Source organism: Prosopis cineraria, unplaced genomic scaffold (genome assembly GCF_029017545.1).
Source record: "Prosopis cineraria cultivar Desert tree isolate PC_DT_omini unplaced genomic scaffold, ASM2901754v1 PC12, whole genome shotgun sequence".
NCBI lineage: Eukaryota > Viridiplantae > Streptophyta > Magnoliopsida > Fabales > Fabaceae > Prosopis > Prosopis cineraria.
The window spans coordinates 30,522,628-30,548,040 of record NW_026555343.1 but is presented as its reverse complement, the minus strand read 5'-3'; the positions used below and the strand labels follow the sequence as shown (position 1 = coordinate 30,548,040).

At 28.7% G+C, this 25,413-nt stretch overlaps 1 protein-coding gene and 1 non-coding gene across 2 annotated transcripts; one reads left to right on the top strand and one right to left on the bottom strand.

Moving 5' to 3' along the window:
* Positions 1-5,679: 5,679 nt before the first annotated feature.
* On the bottom strand, positions 5,680-5,760 carry TRNAL-AAG (transfer RNA leucine (anticodon AAG)). Its single transcript has one exon. It is a non-coding gene; the product is annotated as a tRNA-Leu (tRNA).
* Positions 5,761-12,884: 7,124 nt separating this feature from the next.
* Positions 12,885-13,928, top strand: LOC129289238 (transcription factor TCP9-like). The gene has a single exon (XM_054926028.1). It carries the CDS (start codon positions 12,885-12,887, stop codon positions 13,926-13,928), a length of 1,044 nt encoding a protein of 347 aa, XP_054782003.1.
* Positions 13,929-25,413: the final 11,485 nt, after the last annotated feature.

The window sequence follows — 25,413 nt, the reverse complement described above, 5'->3', positions numbered from 1 at the left end:
ACTCATAGGACCACATATATCAGAATGGATTAATTGTAATGAATTTTCAGCCCTAACACCTTTACTAAAAGGTTTTCTCGTTACTTTACCAGCTAGACAATTTTTATATAAGGACATTTTCACATTTGTAATTAGACCTAGCATTCCTTCTTTCTTTAGCTAGCTTAATCATTCTATTTTGATTAATATGCCCCAATCTAGCATGCCAAATATTCATATTTACATTATTGGAAAAGGTGGTAAAGCATTCATGAAAATGAACTTGGTCAACAATATCCATTATAAAGAACCTTTTTGAAAGAAAAGCATAACCATAAAAAGTTGAATTGTACATAATGTCAACAATCTTGTCATGAAAATTAATTACAAACCTAAATTCTAAAAGGCAAGCAATTGAAATTAAGTTCCGTCGGATGTCTGGTGCATGTAAAACATCGTGGAGAATTAAGGATTTCCCACCTCGCAAGATCAACTTGCAAGTTCCTATACATTTTACCTTGATTCTCGCATTGTTGCCAACGTAAAACCACTTGCTTTGATTCGGCAACCGATGGTACTCTATGAAGGATCCACGATCCTCGCTTATGTGGTCTATGGAGCCTAAGTCTACAATTCAAGAAGAGGAAATAATTTCCGTTAGAAAAATATTACTGGAAACATAAGAAAAATGTGAATTCACATAATTTACAAGTACCTGATCACGTCTACTTTGCTCAATATAGTCCTTTGCAAAATGGCCCATCTTTTGATAGGCAAAACATTTGACCTTTTTAAGGTTAATTCTCTTTTTGCCACTCTTCTTGCCCTTTCTTTTGAAAGGTTGTTTGTCCTTCTTTACTTTAAGGCCACTCTTATTACCCTTCTTATATTGTTTTTTGCCTTTCTTAGGCTTAAAATTTGAAAGGACCACCTTCCTCGACAAGGTAAGTCTGTCCAAATAACTTGTAAGCCTCCAGACGTTCAGCCTCTAGCTCCAGGTGTTTAGCCACATCGTTAAAGTTAACAATATTTTTATTGTGGGTTAAGTTAACTTTCATATGCTCCCAAATGATTACAGCTTGTACTTGCTGTTCGTCAGAAAGATTGTGCCCAACTTCTTTAAAGTCACGAATCATGTTAGCCATCTCTCTAAGGTGCTACCGCATGAGAGTATTCAGCTTTAATTTATAAGTGTCAAATTTAATTGTGAGCCTTCTCAGTTTAGTGGTTGAGATACTACCAAATTTTTCTTTTAAGGCAGCCCACATGGCTTGGGCAATGGAGTGCTTCTCAAATTCACACATCAGATCGTTCACCATAGCACTTAAAAGTGTTATTCGATCGATGCTATTTTTTCGTTTCCATGCCTCAAATGCCTCTTGGTCTCTCCTATGCTGAGTCGAGTTTCCTGCCTCAGGCTCAGCCATGACTTTAGTCAATGGCTCAACAGTATCTTGTTCTTTCAAAATATATGACACCTTACGATGCCAGATATCCCAGTTATCCTCGTTTAATTTGTCACCCTTATTTAATTCAGCGATAATGCTTTTTATTGCCATTCTTAGTTTTGAGACGAAACTATCCCGCATTAGTAGTTTTCTATATTAACCCAAGAATAAAATACTTATGAGAAACATACAATGCCTTATATTTGTATTATTCTTTATTAGAGTGATAACAACTCTATTAGGTCAATGATCAAGAGGCTACGTTTGTATCTCCCATCACATTGATTCTAATAAAATCACTATCATCTATAAAGAATTTTATAAATATTTTAATTGTTGCATATGGCTCATAAATGATTTATCACTTTAGAGTTCCCACTCAAATAAAGTATATATAAAGCAATTAAACATAAAACAACATGCTTCATATATTTCATAAATTATCAAGATCTTAATATAGCATAAAAACAAATTCTTAGAAGAACAGAACAATGCTTAAGGTACAAACCTAAAAAGACAACTCTTAATTATATCTTTATATTTTTCTTGTACTTTTATCCCCTTGATAGCTCTATTCCATAGAGGATTTCTAGAGTATGACTTGTTTCGCTTGTTATGTTGCACAAGCTCCTTCCTAAGTTGTTTGAAAATTTCTCCTACAACCACAGCTTGTTCTTCTTTCATTATAAAGTTTGAATATGCCCTAACTATTGGAGAAATTTGATCCAATTTTTTTTATTCTTTTAGCTTCTCTTTTTGCTATATTTATGATCACTGAGGGTGTAAAAGGTTGTTCAACATCTTCATTTTCATTTTGAACATTCTCATCACCCTCTGATTCATGTTTTGGTCCTGACAACATGTGCACCTCTTTAGGTCCTTCCAGCACATTTTCAAGATCAATATTGGGATCTTCTTCAGGGTCAAAATCAGAATTCTCACTTTGAGGTTCATATTCCTCCTCCTCCTCTTCGAAGGGTTTTGGGTCGGAATCCTCACTAAGAGGCTCATAATCTGGTTCATCCAGATACTCAATGCTAACAAAATAATTTTTTGAGTTATCAATGCTATTAGAAGCCTCTTGCTTCATATTTTCCTTGAGAAAAAAATAATAATAAAATAAAAAAAATTAGAAATATTATTATAATTATTTTTCTAAACTCATAAAAAAAGCACTAGATAACGCAAAAAATAAATTCTTATTGTATCTAAAAAAATGCAAATTATATGTCAAAATAAAAATCTCAAATTTAGGAATTTTTTAAGACAAATTTAGTCCCAATCTAATCTAACATGCGCCGGCACGCGCCCTAAGAAGGTGCTGGATCAAGAAATTTTTTTTAATTTAAAATGCCACTCTCGGGGAGGCGCGTGCTATACATACGCCACCTTATCTATCTCAGTCGATGTCATGCACTACACCATCATTCCCCACGCACCATAGTTTCATGGTGGGGTCATCCACGCGCCGATTGAGGTACCCGATGGGTCCCACGCGCCACGTGTCCTCTTAATTTTTTTAATTAAATAAATTAAATATATATATATATATAAATTTTTTTTGGGGTTTGGGGCTTCGGGCTTGTAGCCCAGAAATATTTTTTTTTATTTGAGCTTTTAGGCTCGTAGCCCAGAAACCTTTTTTTTTTTGTTTTGATGACACGTCAAAACAACGTGTCGTTTTGACGAGGACGAAAATGATGCGTCATTTTTGTCGTCGTCTTCCCTCAGCCGGGTCAACTTGACTCGGTTCCTCCGGCGGATCGGGTTCGTTGGACTCGAAAACTTTGGGAGGCCATATCTCCTCCATCCAGTCTCCATTTTATGCATTCTTGGTGTCGTTTTCTTCATTTTTTCGAGCCCTACATGTTTATGCAATCCTTTTGTTCAAAAAAACTCATTTTTTTAAACACCCATTATTCAATTTATTTTCAATCGTGCTCATCACTGTTGACTGCATGCAAAACGTGTATAGCCATATATGAAACATTCATATTAATCAAGAAGCATATTCACATGTTCATTTTAATAGTGATAATCTTGAGTCGGATAGAGAAAGATTGAAGTGTAAACACAATAAAGAAATAAAAAATTAAACTGAGAGATTTATGTGCATAGAGTTAAGCAAATCATTATCAATTCTTTAGACATAGGAAACACAGCTCAGGAAAGACGAAAGCTTTAATACCAATGAAAGAAAATTTAAGAGGAAAAACATACCTTGAGTCGTTAATTCACACATACGTATGCGGGAATAAAGTTACATTAGTCGAACCTCATTCGAGTACACAGCAAACGCACTCAGAGAGAGAAAAAGCCTATAAGGAGAAAAATGAGACAGATCAAAATTGAGAGCGTTCTATTTCTTTCTTCACGCAGAGAACCAAAATCTAAACCGACTGAAACCACACCCATAACCACCTCTTATGGGAACGTGCAGTAGTTTCTCTAATTGCCCATATTTCAAATTCAAAGGTTGAAGAATATTACTTTTTAAGGCCCTGAGTAAATTGCATTTTGAATCCAAACACTTTTCATAACTCTCATAAGAGCCCCATTCCCAATTTGAGCTTTTATATGGGCCTGATCCACCAAGGGTGGATAACCCAACACAACAACTCCTTGACTTCTGATATATTCATAAAATTTATTTTGCGTTTCACATTTTTTTTATTTAAAAAACAAATATAGAATTGAATAGGTATATCTTGAGTTCTTTCTTCAAATTTATATGAGTCAAGTTTGAAAGCCCTTTTATATTAAAAAATTACAATTTTCAAAACCCAAACTTAAAAAAAATTGGGTTTAAACTTAAAGCGTTAATCTGATTGACCCAACTAGTATTCTCAGCTAGGGTTGGATAGCATTTCAAATTGGTTTCACTGATAGTAACTACTCTGGAACTATCACTTGAAAAAATCTTTTAAATTTTTTTTATCAAGTACGATTTTATTTTTATGGGTTGGCAGAGGAAGAGTGATTAATTATAGAAATTGAAAGAATTTGTTGACTCGCAACTTAGAATTCAAGAGCCTATGGCATGAGCAGTGACTCGAAAAAACTATGGGACAAATTATATTTCTTATTGAAGCAACTACTACAAAAATCATGATTATCAAGAATATTACATATTTCACCATGAGATGTTGGGTGATTATTTTCGACCATGTCTATAAAGAAGCCAATAAATGTACCGATCCAATAGCTCATAAGACATCATATGAAGATTTTGATATTTCTATCCTTAACAACTTATCTCATGATTGTGAAAACTTCATGCCTTCAGACATGATTGGATCTTAATGTGTGTTTAATTTTTAGTTTGTCAAAAGTTCATTTGGCAAAAGTCAATTTAATGAAAGTTAGTTATTATAATAAAATTTATATTTAGATATATTTTTAAAAAAATTAATTTGATAAATTGAAAGTTGTTTGGATTGTAATAGTAAAATGTACTTTTAAATATACAGTTATTAAAAAGGACATTAATTTATGATAAGTTATAATTTTTGTTATACAGATATAATAAATTAGAAAGTTTTTAAAAATGTGATAAATAACATGAAATTTGATTTGTTAAATAAAAATTTGCTACACTAAATATTAAGTTAAGAAGTAAAGTTTTTGACATATCAAGGGAAAATTTAAGAGTTTTTTAATATTTTATTGCATTGATTAATTTTTTTAATCTAATATAATATAACCAGTTCAACATAAAATTAAAAAAAACATGAATACTTATTAATATAATTTTTATTTTTAAAAAAGTATTATCTATAGACACCAAGGGGATAAAAAAGTTGAATAGAGATGTATTAAAAAAAGGGGAAGGAGAGAAACATCAGAAGAAAAGGGAGAGTTTGGTAAAATAAAGAATCAAGTATACATTTCACTTCATTATTTAATACTCAAATTCAAATATGAGTTCAAAAAACTCTCAAAAGTTACATTTTCAAAAATTTACATTCACTCACTTTTAGGAAGTATATTTAAAAAATTTAATTTTTTTATTAAAATATATCCAAACAACTTCCTAAATTTTAAAAGTGAAAATTTTTTTTTAAAATGTAAAAAGTTAAAAAACATAAATGCGTGAAGTTGGTAGTTGTTAAAAAATCAGGTCTCGTTTTGTTAATTACAATTACAAAAGCGAAGAGAAGGACGGGGCCCACCAAACGTGGAAGCGGAACATCACGATGTCAACGGTCAAGCACGCCTTACTATTATTGGTGAGGGGATAAAAACAAGATAATGTTGAGAGTGGGATTTGAACCCACGCCCTTTCGGACCAGAACCTTAATCTGGCGCCTTAGACCAACTCGGCCATCTCAACGTAACGCTGCAAGTACAAAACAAAGTTATTATAAGAATGATAAAAAGCAACAGACAGAAAAAGAAAAAGATAGGAAAAATATTTCTAAAATATGCAAATAATAATTATCTATTTTACATATTTCTAAAGATCCATCATTTATCACAACAAAGTAGCCAGCTTTACTAAGATAAATGATCTATTTTACAGGGGTAAACATGTTATTTTACCAAAAAAAGGCAGTCAAGTATTAAAATATTAGAAAATAATTATCATATTTTGCAGTACCTAATTGTCTTTTACATATTTTGGAGCTATTTTTTTGTCATTTTTCCTTGTTTTATTAAACAATATTTCATCAAAAGAAAAGAGTTAAATTTGTGTAAATTTTGAGAGTTATGATTTGTATAATCATTTCAATATTTTTGAATATATGAGTATTTAAAATTACAAAATAATTCTTAAGTTTACTTCAACTATGGATTTAATCTTTCAAGTTTAATTTTTATCAATTTAATTTTTTATATTTTTTAAATTATCATGTGAGTCCTTTAAATTTTAAAACATAAATTGACTCTTAAAATAATATAATGTTTAAAGTTTATTAATAAATTGACATATATATGTAACTAAATGAGATCAAATTAACCTTTAAATAAATTAATTTTTATCAATATAATCTCTTACAAAGTATTTTATTCTCTTATTTTATAAAATTTTAGAGTCTTTTTTATCTAAATAATTATACTTATTTTTATTATTATATATGGTTGTTATCAATATTATATTATTTATATTAGCAAATTTTAATAGCGGTACCTTCTTTTAAACAATAAGGATAAAATTGATAACTAAAATAAATCTAAGGAACCAAATTAACAAAAATTAAACTTAAGAGACTAAATTAATAACTAAAAAAAATAGGGACTTAAAGTTGCTTTATTCCTAATAATTAAAGGAAAAAACTTATATATTTAGTTTTATATACTTAAAGTGCTTGTTTCCAATTAAGTCAATACATATTTATCTATTATAGATCATTTATTCAATAATAAATTCTTATTATTAATAACATTAACATATTAAAATTTATATGTCTTGATTTAATGATATAAAAGTATATAAAATATATAAGGGTAAGTATGTAAGTACTGCCTATAATTAATATACTTTAAATATTCTAAAAAATAATACAATAAATAAATTGTATTATTACACACACACCCGCACGCACGCACGCACGCACATCTAACAAGTTTGATCATGAATTCAAAAATGTACTCCCTTCATTTAAAAATATAAGATATTTTTTTAAAAGTTAGATATTAAAAAATATAAGACATTTTTAATCTTTTAAAATATTATCATTATCTTTTTTTTCAAAAGTGTCCCTATTAAATAAATTAATTTATATTTATTTGAGTAAAACATCTTATTAAATAATAGTAAATATAAAAAGATATAATTATTTTAAAAATAAATAATTACTTTAGGGAAAACTTTAATTAAAAATATTTTAAATTTTTTAGTAAAAGAAGTACCGCTATAATTATTTTAATTAATTATATATTTCATCTAATTCTGTGAGCATTATAAAACGCAATGATCAAAAAAAGGTGGTTTGCCAATCAATACAAAATTTGAAAATACAACTTCGTAAATTGTGGTGAGGGACAATGTCACAATGGGAGGATGCCCTCCACCATACGGGTGCATGATAGGGCCCCCACCGGATTAAGGTCCCCCATCCAGAAACTTCCACTCACAAGTCACAAGGTAAGTAGGGGCCAATTTGTTTTAAAAAGGTAATAATAAAAATGGGCCATGAACACTCGGTCATGGCCATTTTCCACATGGTGGCCATGGCCCACCCTATTGTGCGGGTCCCAATAGCCCAACAACAAAGTTGCCTGACGGGCAAATGGTGGGTCCCATGCCAATCTCCCACCAGCCGTTGGTCGGTCTACCCCAGGGGAGTGCATGCGTGGGACCCACTGAGAAAGTTAGGCTTGCCAAAGTGGGCCCTGTGTGTTTGGCATGGCGACGAATAGTGGAATCGTGTAATATTGGCCGTTGGATTGACAGGCAACCGGCCCCTAGCCTCGCCGTACATGGCAAGTTGTGTTGCGCGGCAACTCAGTTGAGATCCTTCAAGATAAAGTGGGCCCCTTCTGCCCATGCGCCCACGTAAAGTGATGGGGCCATGCTTGCGGAACCCAAGGGTCTCAGATCTCGACACGTGGCATCCTGAAAATGGTGAAGGTGAACAATATCAACTAAACAATACTATCCTCTCCTAAAAAGATTGATACTCCTCCGTTTATTTTTAACCGAATTTAACCTTTTAATAAAATAATTATTTATCTCTAAATTAACATTATTTTTTATATTTATTCATATTTAATAAATTATTTTAATTAAAAATAAATATAAAATATTTTTTTAGGTATTACTTGAAAAATATAATAATTATATCTTAAAATATTAAAAATGACTTTTATTTTTAAACATCCAACCTATGAAAAAATTATCTTACATTTTTAAATAGAGGGGTGATTCTTAATATAAGGTATTTAGTGATGTATTAATTACTTTATTTATTTAAAAATATAAGATATTTTTTATTAAATCTTACTCTTCAATAAAGTAGTTAATTATTTTCAAACTAACATCATCTTTCTATATTTATCCCTATTTAATAAGATTTTTTACTTTAAAATAAATATAAAATAATTTATTCATTAGGAATACTTTTAAAAAAGTAACAATTACACTTTAAAACACTAATAATGTCTTATATTTTTAAATATTCAATCACTCAAAAAATGTCTTAACAAAGGGAGCATATTTTTTAATATTATTTTTATTTAAATTCTTTGATTATGAGAAAGAATATAATATAATTTGAAAAGTTTCATTTAAACATAGATAAAATGTGAAATTTATTCTTTTTTAAAACAAAGGTAGTGAATTAACTTAGTGAGATGATTAAAAGTGTCTTGTAATAAAAATGTAAAAAAAGTATATTATTACATCTATGGAGTACACAATAAATTATTACTAGACGGATGGGTCAATAAATAAATAAATAACCCGAAAGGATTTAAATGAGGTGCATCCTTTTTACAATTAAAAAGAATTAGCTGAGTTAGATTATTAGATCTTACCAAGGCAATTGCATTTCTCCAAGCTAAGAAATATTTACAAATCGTTTATCAATAATATTTTTACAATAATAACAGGATTTGAAATAATAATCTTATGAGTCTAGGGCCAAACTTAGACTACCCTTTGTTCTGGGAAAAAAAAAAGACTACAATTTACAAGACAATTTGAGATAAAATTGCTCAAACTAGCAAAACTCAATAATGATATTTTAAGATCTTATTTTTTAAAAAATAAAAATATAAACTTTTAAAAATAATTTTTTTTAAATTTACAATCATTTCAATTTACTATACTATTTTGTCACATTGTCATGTAATCTTGGATAATGATATTTCTTTAAATTTGTTTTATAGTTTGGGATGAAGGGAGTAATATGAAATATCTATCTTTATTTAAAATTTAATTTATTTAATATAATTTATATTTAATATTGGGTTAAATTGTAATTTGACCCATAAACTATAAGTCTAAAAGTGTTTGAAACTATAAACTCATTTTTTGTATAATTTTTCCTCTCAATTTTTAGAAATAATGCAATGCAACTTTTACTATTAATAAAAATTAACTTTAACTGTTAATTAATCAGAATATGATAGAAAAATACATCAAAATTACAAAAAACAACCAAGAAAATTTTCTAGATCCTTTTTTTGTAATATTTTGGGTCATTGTCTATACTTTTTGGGTCCTTTTCTGTATTTTTCTTGGTTCTTTTCTATAATTTTTAGTTTTTCCATCATTTTTTAGACAATTAATTATCAAAGTTAACTTTTGTTAATTGTAGGTATTACATTGCATCATTTTCAAAAGTTGAGGGGAATATTACATAAAAAAAATGAGTTTAAGATTCTAGATATTCATGGACATATAATTTAGAGACTAAATTGCCTTCTAACCCCTTATTATTTTAAATAGTTGTGTAAAACATTTATTTATATTATCATATTTAATTATTTAAAATTCTTTAAAGTGGGGAGGGGAGAAGGAGTAGAAAATTTGATTATGAAGGCAAATATACATTTTTAAGTTTTTAACATAATTTGAGACTAATTTAATAGTAGAATATTTTTAATAGTATTAAAAGTTAAATTAAAATATAAGTTTCGAAAATAGAGAAGGGGCAGCTAAACTGAAGCGAGAATATTGTTGTATTTTATTATGCTATCGTTACTCGTTAATTTCTTTACTAATTCAACTTTGTACTGAGGAATGAATGACCTTTTCCTAAATATCCTTGCTATATCAAATTTTTTCTGTGGATGAGAGTCCCATCCATAAATGTTCTTTTTTAAATCAAATTTTTTAGGACAAATTGGTTCATTGGCCAAAAAAATTTTGTGTCCAAAAAATATAGATCAGATTTTTATAAATTTAAAAGTGTAATTAATTTACATTAACATACAAAAAATTTATTATTAATATACAAGAAGTTTATTATTGATATATAACAGTATATCATTAATAAATATAATAAACTGATCATAATATAAAATATAATAAATATTAGATTGTTTATGTGATTTAATCCTGTATATAGATTATATATGCAAAAGTCCTAAATGTATAACGGTGAAAGAGTCCTCTTAAATTTTCAAGGTTGAGTAAAGAATCTCATTCCTGTGAATCATTTCATTATTTGGCTAATAGGGTCTGTAATTAATCAAATATCCTATTAAACTTTATGTTTTATACGAATGATCCCTCAAACTAATGATAGTACTTGCTTCTAACATGATAACATGGTATATTATTATATACCTTGACAGAAAAATTATTCTTAATACTTATTTATAAATCACAATTAGTTAAAATTAATTGATATTCTTAAAATTATCTCATCTCTTTTTTAAAAAATTAACCTATAAATAAAAAGAAGAAGAAGTTCAGTTTATTTACAAGGTTGACTTGAAAGTGATTCAATATTCCAAACGGTGGTGGTGGACTGGCGGCCCCAGCGGCTGAAGAATGGAACGAGATGGGATCATAGGGGGACCCACCCACCCTCACGTGTTTAGTCTCTTATGGCTCCCGCAACTTCCACGTCCGTTCCCTCCATACATACTATAAATTATCATAATCCTCCCACATCAAACCAACGAGGGCCCCACCTGCCATACTAACGCTCTTGTGCCCTTAGATCACTGTGTGCTTTTGTAGCTGTTTTGGCTTCCATGTAATTGACTTAATGTGTATACATATATATATTTGGGTAAGAACAAATGAATTTTTCTTTTTCAATTATAGTTAGAAAAAAATTAATCCCTTCATTTAAAACTATAAAATATTTTTTAAAAATTTAGATGTTTAAAAATATAAATTATTTTTTAATTTTTTAAAATGTAATAATGTCCCTATTGATAAATGATTTTATATTTATTGTAAGGTGTTTAATGGAGGTAAACATGAACAGATAAGATTAGTTTGAAAATATATAACTAATTTATTGAGGTAAATTTTAATTAAAAATATCTTGAGGGAGTAAATTTTAAAATTTTTATATTAATTACGTTAAAATATAATAACTAGCATCATTTAATGCATTTTAAATTTATTAAATAGCATATTTATGCTTCCACGCTTTCTTTTGAAATTTGATGTTTTTATTATTGATAAATTTAAAATTTTTATTATTTGTAATTTATATATATTAGTTAAATAAATCTAATTAAGTTTTTTTAGTATACATGAACTCTTTTAGTTTTACAGTTACAATTTTGGTTTTAACATTTTTCTTAAATTTATCAAATTGCACAATTATATGTGTGAGAAGGAGAGAAAACATAGAATTCATGTCTTTTTTATTTTTTTATTTTACCAGTCCTTGCCCTTCTTAGTTAATATATATTTGAACCTGTTTTTTTAATTATATCATTTAAACAAGTTTCAGTATGTCAAATTAACTTTTTATAAAAGATTCTCTGAACATTAGAATCACATTAGTAGTTATGCAGACGTTAATCCAAACAGGTTTTGTATTTAAGACATGTCCACATCTAATATATTACTGTGCCTCAAATATAATTGTTTTTAATAAAAAGATACATTTGAGCTATTAAAAAAATATCTTTGAGCAATAAAAAAATATAATATTCTTGCTAACAAGTGTTGGTTCTCATAAAAGAGTTATGGCTATTTAAATAAAAGGTTTTGAATTCAAATTCGTGTAAATGTAAAATTTTTTTTTAAAGAGTTACCTTCAATTGTGTCTAACAATACTTAAATCTAACACAATCAAATAGTTATATAAAAGGGGCTAATATTTGCATAGCCTATTTATTTTTTTTTTTGGTTATATTAAAAAAGGAACAAGCTAGAGTGCCATAATATTAGCACTAATGCACCATATTCCATAGAACTTTGCGATTCAATTTGTTTGGGTGAGGGTAGTATTATAATGTATTATCTTTTAGAGAAGTCATTGTCTTGTGCCTCTTTTTATAATAATCAATATATAGATATATATAGTAATACTAATACCAATATATAGAATCAATTATTGATGATGATATCACTTTGTACAGTTACATAATTATATCATATAAGATAACAAAATATAAATAGTAAACATGTACATAATCGTAATAACATTATATAGAATTAATTTTTTTATCATTAATAATTTATATAATCTAAATACTAATTTAATACAATTTTGTATATGTCCTAGTTCTTTATTTAAAAGGTGAATATTAACAAAAAAAATGTAAAATTTATAATATATGTTACTGTTCCTTATTATTATGAATTATTTCTTCAAACTGGCAAAGAACTTTTCTAGATGGATAAAAATATCTTTTTAAAAAATACTTTATGTGAAAAATACGAATAATATAAAAGCTCGAAGAATTTCTTGTCTCTGCCGTTTTAAATATGTCGTTGGCTTCAGCCTTCCCTTCCTTTCTTCGTTTGTAAATTCATCTATCTTGCTTTCAGATTCTACCCATATATTCTCTTCGTGGTCTTCTTTTCTCTCAAACATGGCTGCTCTTCAGAAACACGCTGTTGAATTCAAGGATCCACGAAGCGTAGATCTCAGGCTTCACAGTGGTCATCACGCCGGCAGAGAAGTAGAACCCACGAAGGCTCCGATAAACGGACCAAAAGAAGAGCTGGATTCGGAGGAGCGGTCCCCGGAGGCGATGCAGGTTATGCCGGTGGCGGTGCACGTGCCGCAAAAGAAGGCTTCGACGAAGGACCGTCACACCAAGGTAGAGGGGCGAGGCCGGAGGATCCGAATGCCCGCAACGTGCGCTGCTCGGATCTTCCAGTTGACCAGGGAATTGGGTCACAAGTCCGACGGCGAAACCATCCGGTGGCTTCTGGAACATGCGGAGCCCGCTATCATTGCCGCCACCGGCACCGGCACAGTCCCCGCCATAGCCATGTCTGTTAACGGGACCCTTAAAATCCCAACCACCACATCCGCCAGCAACAAGCCCGAACCCGATGATCCACCCGAAAGAAAGAAACAAAAGCGATCGACGAAAAGTTCACACGCAGAGCTAAACGACGGCGTTTCACTTTCCGTCGGCCTTGCCCCGATATCAGCAACGGCGACGACGACAAAGCCAAGCATCACAACAGTTGATAATATCCAACAAGCAACAATACCGTTAGCGCAAGGGTTAGTGCCCATGTGGGCGATACCATCAAACGTCATCGTTCCACCGGGTACGTGCTTCTTGGTCCCGCCGATGGGTTCCCTCGCCGGAACTTCCTCCAGCCAGCAGCAGTATTTCGCCATCCCGGTGAATGCGACGCCTCTGATAACCATTCCGGCGAGACCCATATCGGCCTTCGTCTCGTTAATGGAGAACATTGTAGCGCCGGTTCAGCTCCAAGCGGCGACAATACCTCGGTGCTCAACTGCTCCGTCCGGGAAACTGCCGACTGAACCGACGATTCGAGCAACGAGCTCAACCTCTGGTGCCACTACCTCAAGCACAACCCAGACGCTAAGAAAATTCTCATTAGAGATTTACGATAAGGCGGAGCTTCAGCTCAAGTCCGGCTATTCATAGCCGTGAGGAAAACGAAGAAAACACAAGAAGCATGTTAAAACGATGCGTTCTGGAAGAGAATTTCCCAGACGGAAGGGAAAGGTGGTGGGGTTCTCGTTATCACGGAATCCGCCATTGATGACGTGGGTGGAGGGTTTGCCGTCTGTGGAGTGGGAACAACGTGAGGTGGGAGGCGACTGGCGAGGGAGGAGATCACGTGCGCACGTGAAGAGAAGTGGATTACAAGGGATGGTGGGGCCCAGTTGAGGTGGAGTGGGGCCGAAAGACTCAAAACTGTGTGCTGTAAAGCGAAAGCGGGAAGGTGGGGCTGGGGACACACACTCCTACTTGTTGCTTCTTGTGTGGACCGTGGAAATTGGGACAGTAGAGAGAAATTGTATATGAGATTTTTCTGTTTTTTCCCCCTCTCTCTGTTTTTTTTTAAGAGCCTTCTGACTACTTGGGAATAAATTAATTTCATATTATAAATGATTTAGATTTGTGGACCATGCAAAGACGGCTATGCATATTCATAAGTTTTAAATTCCTCCCTTTTAAAAATATATTCTAGATTGCTGTGCAACCAAATTTACATTTGCGCATATTTGGAATAGATACAGAGGTGTTTTAGGATCAATTAACATTTTAGACTCTATTCCCTATATTTTTATATATAAAATCTATAAATAGAAAATATTATTAACATATTTTTTAATAAATAGATTATTATATTCTTATTACATTAAAAAGGAAAAAAATATAAGAACTTATAAATTTCCTTCAAAAATATATTATTTTTTATTTACAATAATTAAAGATAAAATTAGAATGGTGTTGTGCTTTTAAGTAGATAATTAACTTTTATTAATTTATATAATTTAATTAAAAATATCTTATATATAAAAAGAAGGGAGTTAATTATTACTCGAATAGCATTCTCAATTCTGAACTTTTAAAATGTACAAAAATTTTCTTCAACTTTAAATTTTGAGCATCTAAATTAAACATAACGGTCTTTTTTCCCAATTTAATGATGAAATTTCAGGCATTTAAAGTTTAAAAATTGAGAAAATTTTTACAAATTTAAGAAATTCAAAATTCATGCTATTCATGTAATAGTTTAGAATATAGAATGTTCATTAACTCTATATTTTATAAATATCTTTAAAATTATGCCAAATTAAACATCTTCCTCTTGTGTGCATTTGCTCACCCGCAAAAAAATCCAAAAAAGTAAAGTGAAAATCTATTCATAGAATATGTTGTAAAGAATTATTAGTATCTTTACTTTCAGTGTGGTACAATTTTATCTATGAACGATAAAAAATAGTGTAAAATTTTCAAATTAATATGTAACAAAACTCAAATGTCCATTAAGTAAGGATTATGGCTCTCACCCATTATATCACGTGTAAAATACGTGTTAGAAGCAAAACTACTCGTGCAATTTTGCTTAAAAAACGTAAAAAAATAGTGTTAAAATTAAACAAAGATATAAATTGGCAAATATTAACCTTGAATGTCAAAATAATTGAGATTTTGTCAGACTCAAACTATAATTGAGAAAATAAAGTGTTTACATTTGTCGTAACTGGCATAAATCTTAAGCAAAATATTTTATTTTATCACACTCCATGACTAGAAAGTGAGAGAAGAAGGTTTGAACTAACTTAGATAGTTTGAAGAAGAGAGAGGCAAGTGTTGGGTAGTTTACGGATAAATTGTAAATCAAAATGTGTTTATGTGACTATGATGGATGACGAAATACTTAAGTTATGGTAGCTTCCAAGTGCGATATAAATTGGGGATTTTTACACTATTTTTTTATTTTATGGATAAAATTGTGCCATACTTAAGTTAAAGATGCTAATAATTTCTCACAAAATAGTTTTTGAGTAAAATTTCACCTTAACTTAAAAAAAAAAAAAAAAGCCTGGCCGTAACGTCTAAAAAACAATGCTTATAATTCGTCTCTTGAAATATAAGTTCAAGACCGTAATGGAAAATGATGGTGTTTTGTGTTTACGATGTCACTTTAACCTTCTCATTGATTACTATTATATATTTATATATATATATATATATATATTTAGTCATATAGTGGTTAGAACTGATAGTTTGGATTAAATCAAAACTCATCTAAAAAAAATTAAAATCAAGCTTAGTTAAATCAATTTTTTAATAGAATAAAATATTTTAAATCTAATTTGAATAAGTCAGCTCAAATTGAGGCAAACCTGAATAAGCTTGATTATTAAATTTTTTGACTTTATATGTATGTAGAGTCAATAATTTTAGCTAAATTCGATGAACTAACTTAAACTTGCCCGAAAAAAGTTAGAGCCATGTTTGTCTATATAAACTTTTTAAAATGATAGTACACTTTAAGCCTAATTTAAATTGAGCCCAACTCAAATAAATTCAGTTTGAATTGAATCTAACTCTAATAAATTCAGTCCGTTTGAACTATCAGCTCTAATAATACTAGAGACAAATTCTAAATAAAGGCACAAAATGAGGTTACTTTCTTCTGATAGTAGAATTTTCATGGTAAGAGTATTAAATAACATTATTATATATATTTGGTAAAATATTTTTATTATGTTTTTAATGTTTGGTTTGAATGGATAATTTGAATTGAAATTTATTTTTAAACTATAATATTCTTTCCTTTCTTTTATAAGAATGAAGTTATATAAATTAAAATGTACTTTTTGGGAAGCATATAGTGAATTTTTATTCATAACGGCTCATCAGGCAATAACATTTTAAGAAAATTTTGCTGTTTATATCTCACTTTACAATATTTCATACGTCCATTCTTTTTAAGAAAATAAATATTAAATAGACTCCAACAATTTATAAAGTTAGCTATTTTAATTTTTCTAATACTAAGTGTTAAACCACATTAAAAATGGGTGAAATCACCAAAAATAAAAATAAATGCAGTTTGCCAATAATTCATATTTATTTTTTATGTTGAAAGACGTGCATTTTTTTTGAAAAAATTAATGATTTGATCTTTATAGTTTTGACTTAATTATAACTTAATCCCTGAATTTTAACTCATTATAACTTAATTTTTGAAGTTTTGACTTCGTTGTAAGTCAGTCTCTAAACTTTATATCTTGCAATTTAGTCCCAAAAGTTTTAACCTCTTAAATATTTATCCCTATATTTTGAAAAAATAAAATTAAAAAATTAAAAATATTTCAAACTTTTAATATTTATAAATATCAAAATAATATTAAAATAATTTAGTAATTTAAGATATTAGTAATAAAGTTTAAAATATTTTAAATTTTTATAACTTTATTTTTTTAAATGTAGGGATCAATATTTAAGAGGTTGAAATTTTAAAAACTAAATTATAAAAATAAAATTCAAAAATTAATTTATCATTAAATCAAAATTTTAAAAATTAAATTATAATAAATTAAAATTTAAAAATTAAGTTATAATTGAATTAAAATTATAGAGATTAAATATTTTTTTTTGAACAAATGATAGACGCGCATTTTAAGGACGTGGGTCCAAAGAAAGAAATAGATGGAGTTTTTTTTTTTTTACCAGAAAATAGATGGAGCTTACCAAGCATATTATTTGCCGGTGTAGGAGCTTGTGTCATTTCGAAAACGACACGTGTCCAATTACTAGGCATACGATTTGTAGGTCCACTTCAGCACATGAACACGTGGTGGGGTCTAAGACGTGAAAGGGTCTGCGTCACTGTGCGAAGGTGTGGGACAGCCCTAAACGAGGATCAGATGCACTAATATTCTCTTTTACCCCATTCCTCTTAATTTCCCATTATGTAATATTCCTCAGTTTTATTTGTAGGATAGAAGAAATATTTATTTTAATACGAGTATTATTTATAAAACATTTTAATTATTATCATATTCATCTTTTTGATAAAAATTATTGAATTAATATTTACCTTTTTTTTAATTTTTTTCATAAATATTTTATTAAAAATATATTATTTAAAATATCGTTAGATATTAAATATGAATAAAAATAAAAATTTAAACCTCAATTTGTCACCCGTTCCTTTGATTAGAGTTAACCCCTATTGTTTCATCTTTACATTTCAGTCTCTATTAAATATAGAGAGCTAGTGATGTTGATGGTTCAAGTTTTTAAAATAAACTTTAATATTGATATATTTATTTCATTAAAAAATATAAATCATCTTTAAACGAATCTTATTTATAATAAAATAATTATTTATATTTAAATTAATTTTATTTTTTTATATTTTTCCTTATTTAATAAAATATTTCACCCTAAAAAATATAAAGTGATTTATTTAATAGGGATACTTTTGAAAATAAAGTAATAATTACATCTTAAAAAATTAAAACTATCTTATATTTTTCAATATATAATCCCTCAAAAAATATTTTATATTTTTTAATGGAAGGAGTATAAATATAAAGATTATTATAAACTTTATAATACAGAATGCATTTAGAAAAATATTTACTTTTAATGTTTGTAATTTTATCCCAAGGAAAAACATTTTCTATAATACTCACCCCCCGTTACGTTTTATAATCTTTTTTGGAGTGATTTTACTTTTAACATTATATGATGTTTGCACAAGAAATAATACATTGATAAGCCTTACCCCAAAACATCTTCATAACACAATATAGAGAGGAAAAAAATGAAGACTTTGAATTCAATACATGTCTTAATTTTTCTCACACAGTGAGTTTTTGTTTTCACATGATACTATAAAGCTCGTCGATTCAATTGAACAGCTATTGAAGATGTAGGCACAATATATATAAAGAAGTGTCAAATCACAACTCTACCTTATACTGTAAAGTATATTTTAATCTAATGATTTATATGATTGTAAGAAAATGATTGAAATGCATCCTTGTGAAACTACCCTTTGACTCCCCATTTTATTTATTTATGCTCGAGTATAAATTTTTGAGTATTGATACATATTGCTATAATATGAATACTTATTAAGTAAGAAGATTTAAGACAATCATAGAATAGTCAAGGATTATAATCAAATGAAGGATAATTTTAAAAGTTCAAGCCTCTTGTATGAAAATTGAATAAATTTTCTATTTTACTTGTATTTAAATAAAAATTTTAAATTTATATTATATTCTTTTTCATATTTAATGACTTTGACTATGAATAATATATTCGATCAATAAATAGAAGTAATATTAAAAAAAATTTAAATGACTTATAATAAGGATTAGAGCTCAATTTTTTTAAAAAAACAATCTTTTAAAAAAGCACGTAAAATAAGAGAATCAACATCAATATATTTATCCTTATTTTTTATTATAAGAAAAACTATCATATGCTTTGTTGTTTTTTATAAGAAAAACTACAAATTTCAAAAATATTTATTACACTTTTCTCAAACTTCCCCTCATAAATGGATAGTATCATGAAATTAGAGAAAAATAAATATTAATTACAATGATATTTTAATCTAAGATATAATATGACTTTCATTATATGTATAATGAGAACTTCTCATTTCATACTTTGAAAAATTTTAAGGGAAAACATGTATAGTTTGATTTAATTTTTAGTTGGAAAATTAAATATTTCATTTATAAACTTTATGTCAATTTGTAAATTAGGAAGGCAGATTATATGAAATGGTATATAGCTGTAATCAAGGTACGCAGGACCAGGCCCCTACGCATCCTCAAAAGGACATCATAGACCCATGAACAAGGGGGCTATGGGGGCCCAAGAGATATCATGTTTAGGAGTGACCATATGTCAACTCAGCTTGGTACAGTTTTAAATTGCTTAAAAACAAAATGTATGTGAGAGAGAGAGAGAGAGAGAGAGAGAGAGAGAGAGAGAGAGAACAAGCTTCGAGAACAAAGTTTTTGTAATAATTATTTTTTTCCTTACAAAAGCATAATATTATAGGTAATCTTGGGTCAAGTTCCTTGTAACTATTATGTCTATTTTCCTTGTCACACTTTGTCATGTGTATTAATTTAATTTTCCCTATGTGCTAAAAGTAATGAATAGAATAGAACCATATGAATTAGGTTTTTTACACGTGCAAAAGTTGATATTGAATTTTAACTGCTTATTTAAATAATAATGAGATCTCCACCACAAACATTATATAACTGATTTTAGTAAAAATCTAGAAACAAATAAAATAATAAAATAAATGAATTCACTATAAACATGCTTCTTTTGAACCACAATATAATGCATTAATTATAATTGCATGATTCAAAACAAAAAGATTAGATGAAATTGTAATCTCTTAAAAAATTTATTCCCTCCGTTAAAAAATGTAATACGTTTTTAACAGAATCTCATCCTCAATAACTAATAAAGTAGTTACCTACTTTCAAATTAACTCTATCTTTTTATATTTACCACTATTAAACACACTATAATAAATATAAAGTCATTATTAATAGGGACACTTTTAAAAAAAGACAATAATTATACCTCAAAAAACAAAAAATTTCTTTCATTTTTAAACATCTAACTTTTAAAAAAATGCCTTACATTTTTAAATGGAAGGGGTGCATTTTTTTCAATTATACATTTACTAAATGTCCTATATAAATGTTATAATAATAACAATTGAAATTTTAATGCATATTTTTTTTAAAATTAGTGATAGATGAAGTAAGGGTATAGTTAAAAAATATTATAAAAATAATTTAATACCCTGCATTTTTTATTAAATAGAATTTTTAAAAGATGCCTTAATTCTAGTACGGTTTGAAATAAAAGTTTTGATAAACAAATCATTCATAACACTTAAATTATTCTAAAATCTTAATCATCTCTCACCACCCATCATTTTAAATTTTGTCAACTTCACTCCTATCAATATCTCAAAGCTAAAGGTTTAGATCTAATATACTTCTTCTTTTGACTTATTCAGCACCCCAACTCCTCCTATAGATCTAGGTGATTGCCATCTCTCTCTTCTTCTTTCGCTTCTCCTATTCTTCTTTAAATCAGTGGGTTCAAAATTAGCATATTAATAGAGGTAAATTAAAACCTAATTCACATTTACATGGAACACCATAAAATTGCCAACCCTCAATGATGTATAGGTATGCCATGCTAATCAACAATATCAATTATCATTTTGAATTTAGTGATGAACTGTCTGCCCTTAATTTTTATAAGAAATATCACATAATTTAGTGACATAAAAATTTGTCACTAAATTAATAATTGAAAATATTCATCACAGAGTAATAAATTTTCATTACTGATTTATTTTATAATTGATAGTTATTTTATGAGTCTTACCACCATCATGTCATGCAATATTTTGAGAACTTGATTAGTCATTCAATTAGTTCAATAGTCAAACTGTGGTTGAACCAATATTACCTTGTCTTAAATAAAATCCATACACAAAAAATACCTTGTCTTAAATAAAACCCATTAAATTAAGAAATTGGGAACCTAATAAAACAATTGAGGCTTTCAATCCCATAAACCATTTCCATAATTAATTCTAAAATCAAATAGATGAAAAATAATTTAATAAAAATAATATGACCTTTTAAAACTAAGCTACCACTCAACTCTCTTGTGCCTTCCTTTGTGACTAATCGAAATTCTCACCTGAAAATTATCAGAAAAACATATAAGATCTAACATTTTAATAATAAATGGATATTCTAACTTACACTAGCAAACTATTATAAACTCATTTCACAATCCATATATAGAGGCACTTTTTGTTTCACAAACAATTTCACAACCATGGGAATAAAGTTTTTCATGAATCAATGAGAGTTTACTCATTTAAAATAATCAAACAAGTGATACAAGCCTTGATTTATCCTTATAGCCCTCCTTATCTACCTTATAATCTGGTTGAAGCCTAGATTGAGGATATATTCAGCCACAAGTGTATTGCATTTTAAAAAGAGATGCCTTATGTCTTATAGTCTCAATCTAAACAAGTTCTCAGTGGGCACAAGCATATTAAAAAGGTTTAAACATATATTTTAGTTTAGATCCAAGCAACCAAACAAGCCTTCAATGGGCACAAATGTTCTCAGTACAATTCATATATAGATATGCAATAATAATAAAAAAAATCAACAGCTTCCTAATATATAAAAGAATAATTTAATATTACCTCTTCTCTAGGCTAAAACTACACGTGCAATAACGTGCACAGCATTATCAGCTCAAATGTTATTCTAATTTTTAGAAGCTTTAAAATCAACCAAATAAATTTTTGGAATAAAAAAACACTCAAACAAAACTCCAGCGTATAACTCACCCTCTCAAATTCGGTCTCTATCACTTACTCGCACAAGCCGTTCTCGCTCTCTCCCTCTCTCGTCCTCTCTAAATTGGATGATAAGTGAAGGCAAGTTTTGTAGGCTAGGGAGGGTATGCCTTTGGGTTTGACAATGGGTGTGTGCACGCGAGGCCAGAAATATTATTATGCATATATAGATATTAGAATATATATATATATATATATAAAATAATATTGTATATAATTTCAACAATTATCCACTTATATATATATTGGTATAATTTCTTTTTATCTCATAATCTTGTGTTTTTGTTTTATAAATTTTAAAACCCTTTTTATAATATTTATATATAATTTTTTTCTAAAACTCTCCTAAAGTTCAAGACTGAGTTGAGTTTATATATTATGCTCACATATAATTATCTAATACTTAAATAATTTTATTATGATAAATTGAAACGCTATTTTAACTGATTACTTTATCCCACCAAAAATTATATCTTTCTCTTTTTATAAAAATTATATCTATGACACCTTTTAAAGTAAATTATCTTTAATCACTAATTACATGGTAACTTCTAATTGCCAAAAAATCTCATCCCAATATTACTTAAATTCTAAAAATAAAAAAATGTTTCGAGGAGACCAAAGAGAGTTAGATCTAGGCTGTTTAAAAAAAAAAAAAAAACACTTTTAGCCTGTAAAACCTATTTTGAAAAATTTCTTAAAGCCCACAACTTGTTTGGTTTCCAAATCTCACCTGAAGCCCATTTTGAAAACACATTTTAGAGAACCCACCTAAAGTTCATTTGCCCATATGTTCTTTCATGTTATGAGAAATGCAAAATGAAAGGAAAGGGGTAGGAGTGATGTGATTTGAGAAATATTATGGGATTCAGAAAATAAAAATGTGAATAACCGAGTTAAGATAATATTAAAAGATATTATGAATTTTTAAGATTAGTTCTAAAAAAAGAAATGAAGAAAGAAAGAATGGCTTGAAAAAAATCATTAAACTATTTATATATAATAAATTATTTTTTCATAAAATTTTTAAGCTATTTAAAAATTATTTATCTTTGTAAATTGTGCGAGAGAGAGTGATACAGAGTTGCTCAAAAAAAAAAAAACAAAATCACATTTAGAGGGTTGCATAACGGCATCTTCCTCGCTTTTAACTTAATGACACTAGCTATTAGGGTTGTGTATGGGCAGGGTCGGGTAGGGCAGCCCATTAACTCGATGCCCTGCCCTAAATGTCTTCGGGCAAAAAAATATGCCCAAAGCCCGACCCTACCCGAAAGATGCCCGACTTTGGAGGGGCCGAGCGGGCAGGGTCGGGCAGGGATCGGGCACCTCGGGCAGGGTCTCCAATCTTGCCCACCAAAACAAAAAATCAAAACCATCCACACAAATCTGAAATACACCGTAGCAAATTAATTATTTTCATCAATAAATCACTTCAAGCTCTTATTTTAAAAGTAATAGATTGTTAAATATCACTAGCAAAAATATTATGGTGTCATCAAAAAACTTAATGGCAAAGCAAATATGGAAGGAATTTTTCATGCAAGTCACAGTCCAATTCCAAATTCTAAGGAATATAAAAATATTTAACCTAAGATTTACAAACTTGATCATCAAGGCATCTAAAAAAAAAAAGAACTACCATTTATGTCCCCATCAAGTTAACAAATTACATCCTATATTATTATTTTTATAAAAAAATATTATATCTCGGGCCGGGCAGGGTTAATTGTTTGGATACCTCAGCCCTAAACCCTGCCCAACTCGAAGATCAGGCTCAGCCCGACCATGCCCAAACAGTATTGGGCAATTTTTTTAGGGCTCGGGTTGGGCATATTCTGCTCGGGTCGGGCCGGGCATCTCGGGCTTATGGGCATCCTGCACAGGCCTACTAGCTATGACTGATATGCTTTGTTCTTCCAAAAAAAAAACAAAAAAATAATTTTAATTATTTAAGATGTGTTTCAATTAAAAAAAAACTCCAATTAAAGTTAGAATTAATTGAGGTTAGGATAAAAATATGTTAAAGTAACATGATTTATATTTGAATATCTTTCATTTAGAAATTAGTTAGATAAATTAAAATTTATTTAGATAATTTGATTAAAAAAATTGAGATATATAATTTACAAAATAGATATTAATTTTCTTGAATATATTTTACAACAAACTAGATATTTTTAGGAAAAAACATTAAACTTAAAATTACAATTTTTTTAAAAAATAGATTAAAAATATAAAATACATTGATAAATAAAAATATTAATTTCTTAAAAAGTATAAAGTGATAATTACAACAATAATAATGCAGTCAAAATTAAAATTAAATATTTAGGAAAGAAAGAAAACAAAAGGAAAAATAATGTGCCAGTATTGCATATTTTGTCATTTCATATGGATTCATGTATTGGTACAACTGCATAAAAAACTGAATAAGACTTTAACCTAACTTAAAATTTAGTCTCTTTTATAGAAGTGATTGGGTTAGGCAATTCATAATTTGCATTGGTCTAGAGTTAACCCAAAGTTGAATAAGGCCAGATTGGAAGACTAATTTCCGTAATTTGGTACCTCATTTTGCTTCTTTTTTAACTCCTCTTTCTTTTATAAGAAGTAACAATTTATTTTGACATAAAAACTCAATTAAGATAATAAAAATATTTATAACCATGTAAAATTCATTGCAAAAAATTGAAAGTTAATCATAATAAATTTATAACAATCTTCAACAAAAATGAAAAATATTTCAATTACAACATTTAACAAACTTCAACATCTATGACTTCATAAGGATAAAACACACAAAATTATCAATGAGATTGAGAATATATTAATACACCAAAAATAAAACAAATAATTAATTCTTAACAGAATAGAACAATAAAGCAACATCTAAGAAAACAAGTTGGGAAAATAATATATGGTTATTTTCACAAGAAGTATACATCCAGATGACAAGTACACAATATTTAGAATTCCAGACCATAAGTTTAGACAGTATCGAGAACAATGGATTTTATAAACAACATGCATTTAGAAGCTCACACAGATCAATCTTCAATAGTTAATAGATTTCTCATATTAACACTTGAATCTAAGGCTTATGCATTCTCATTGATATGAAGTATGTGGGCTCTTTGCACATCACATTATAATTATATTAAAAATAACTATGATTATATCAAAATAATTTTGTAAGACTAAACCAGATTA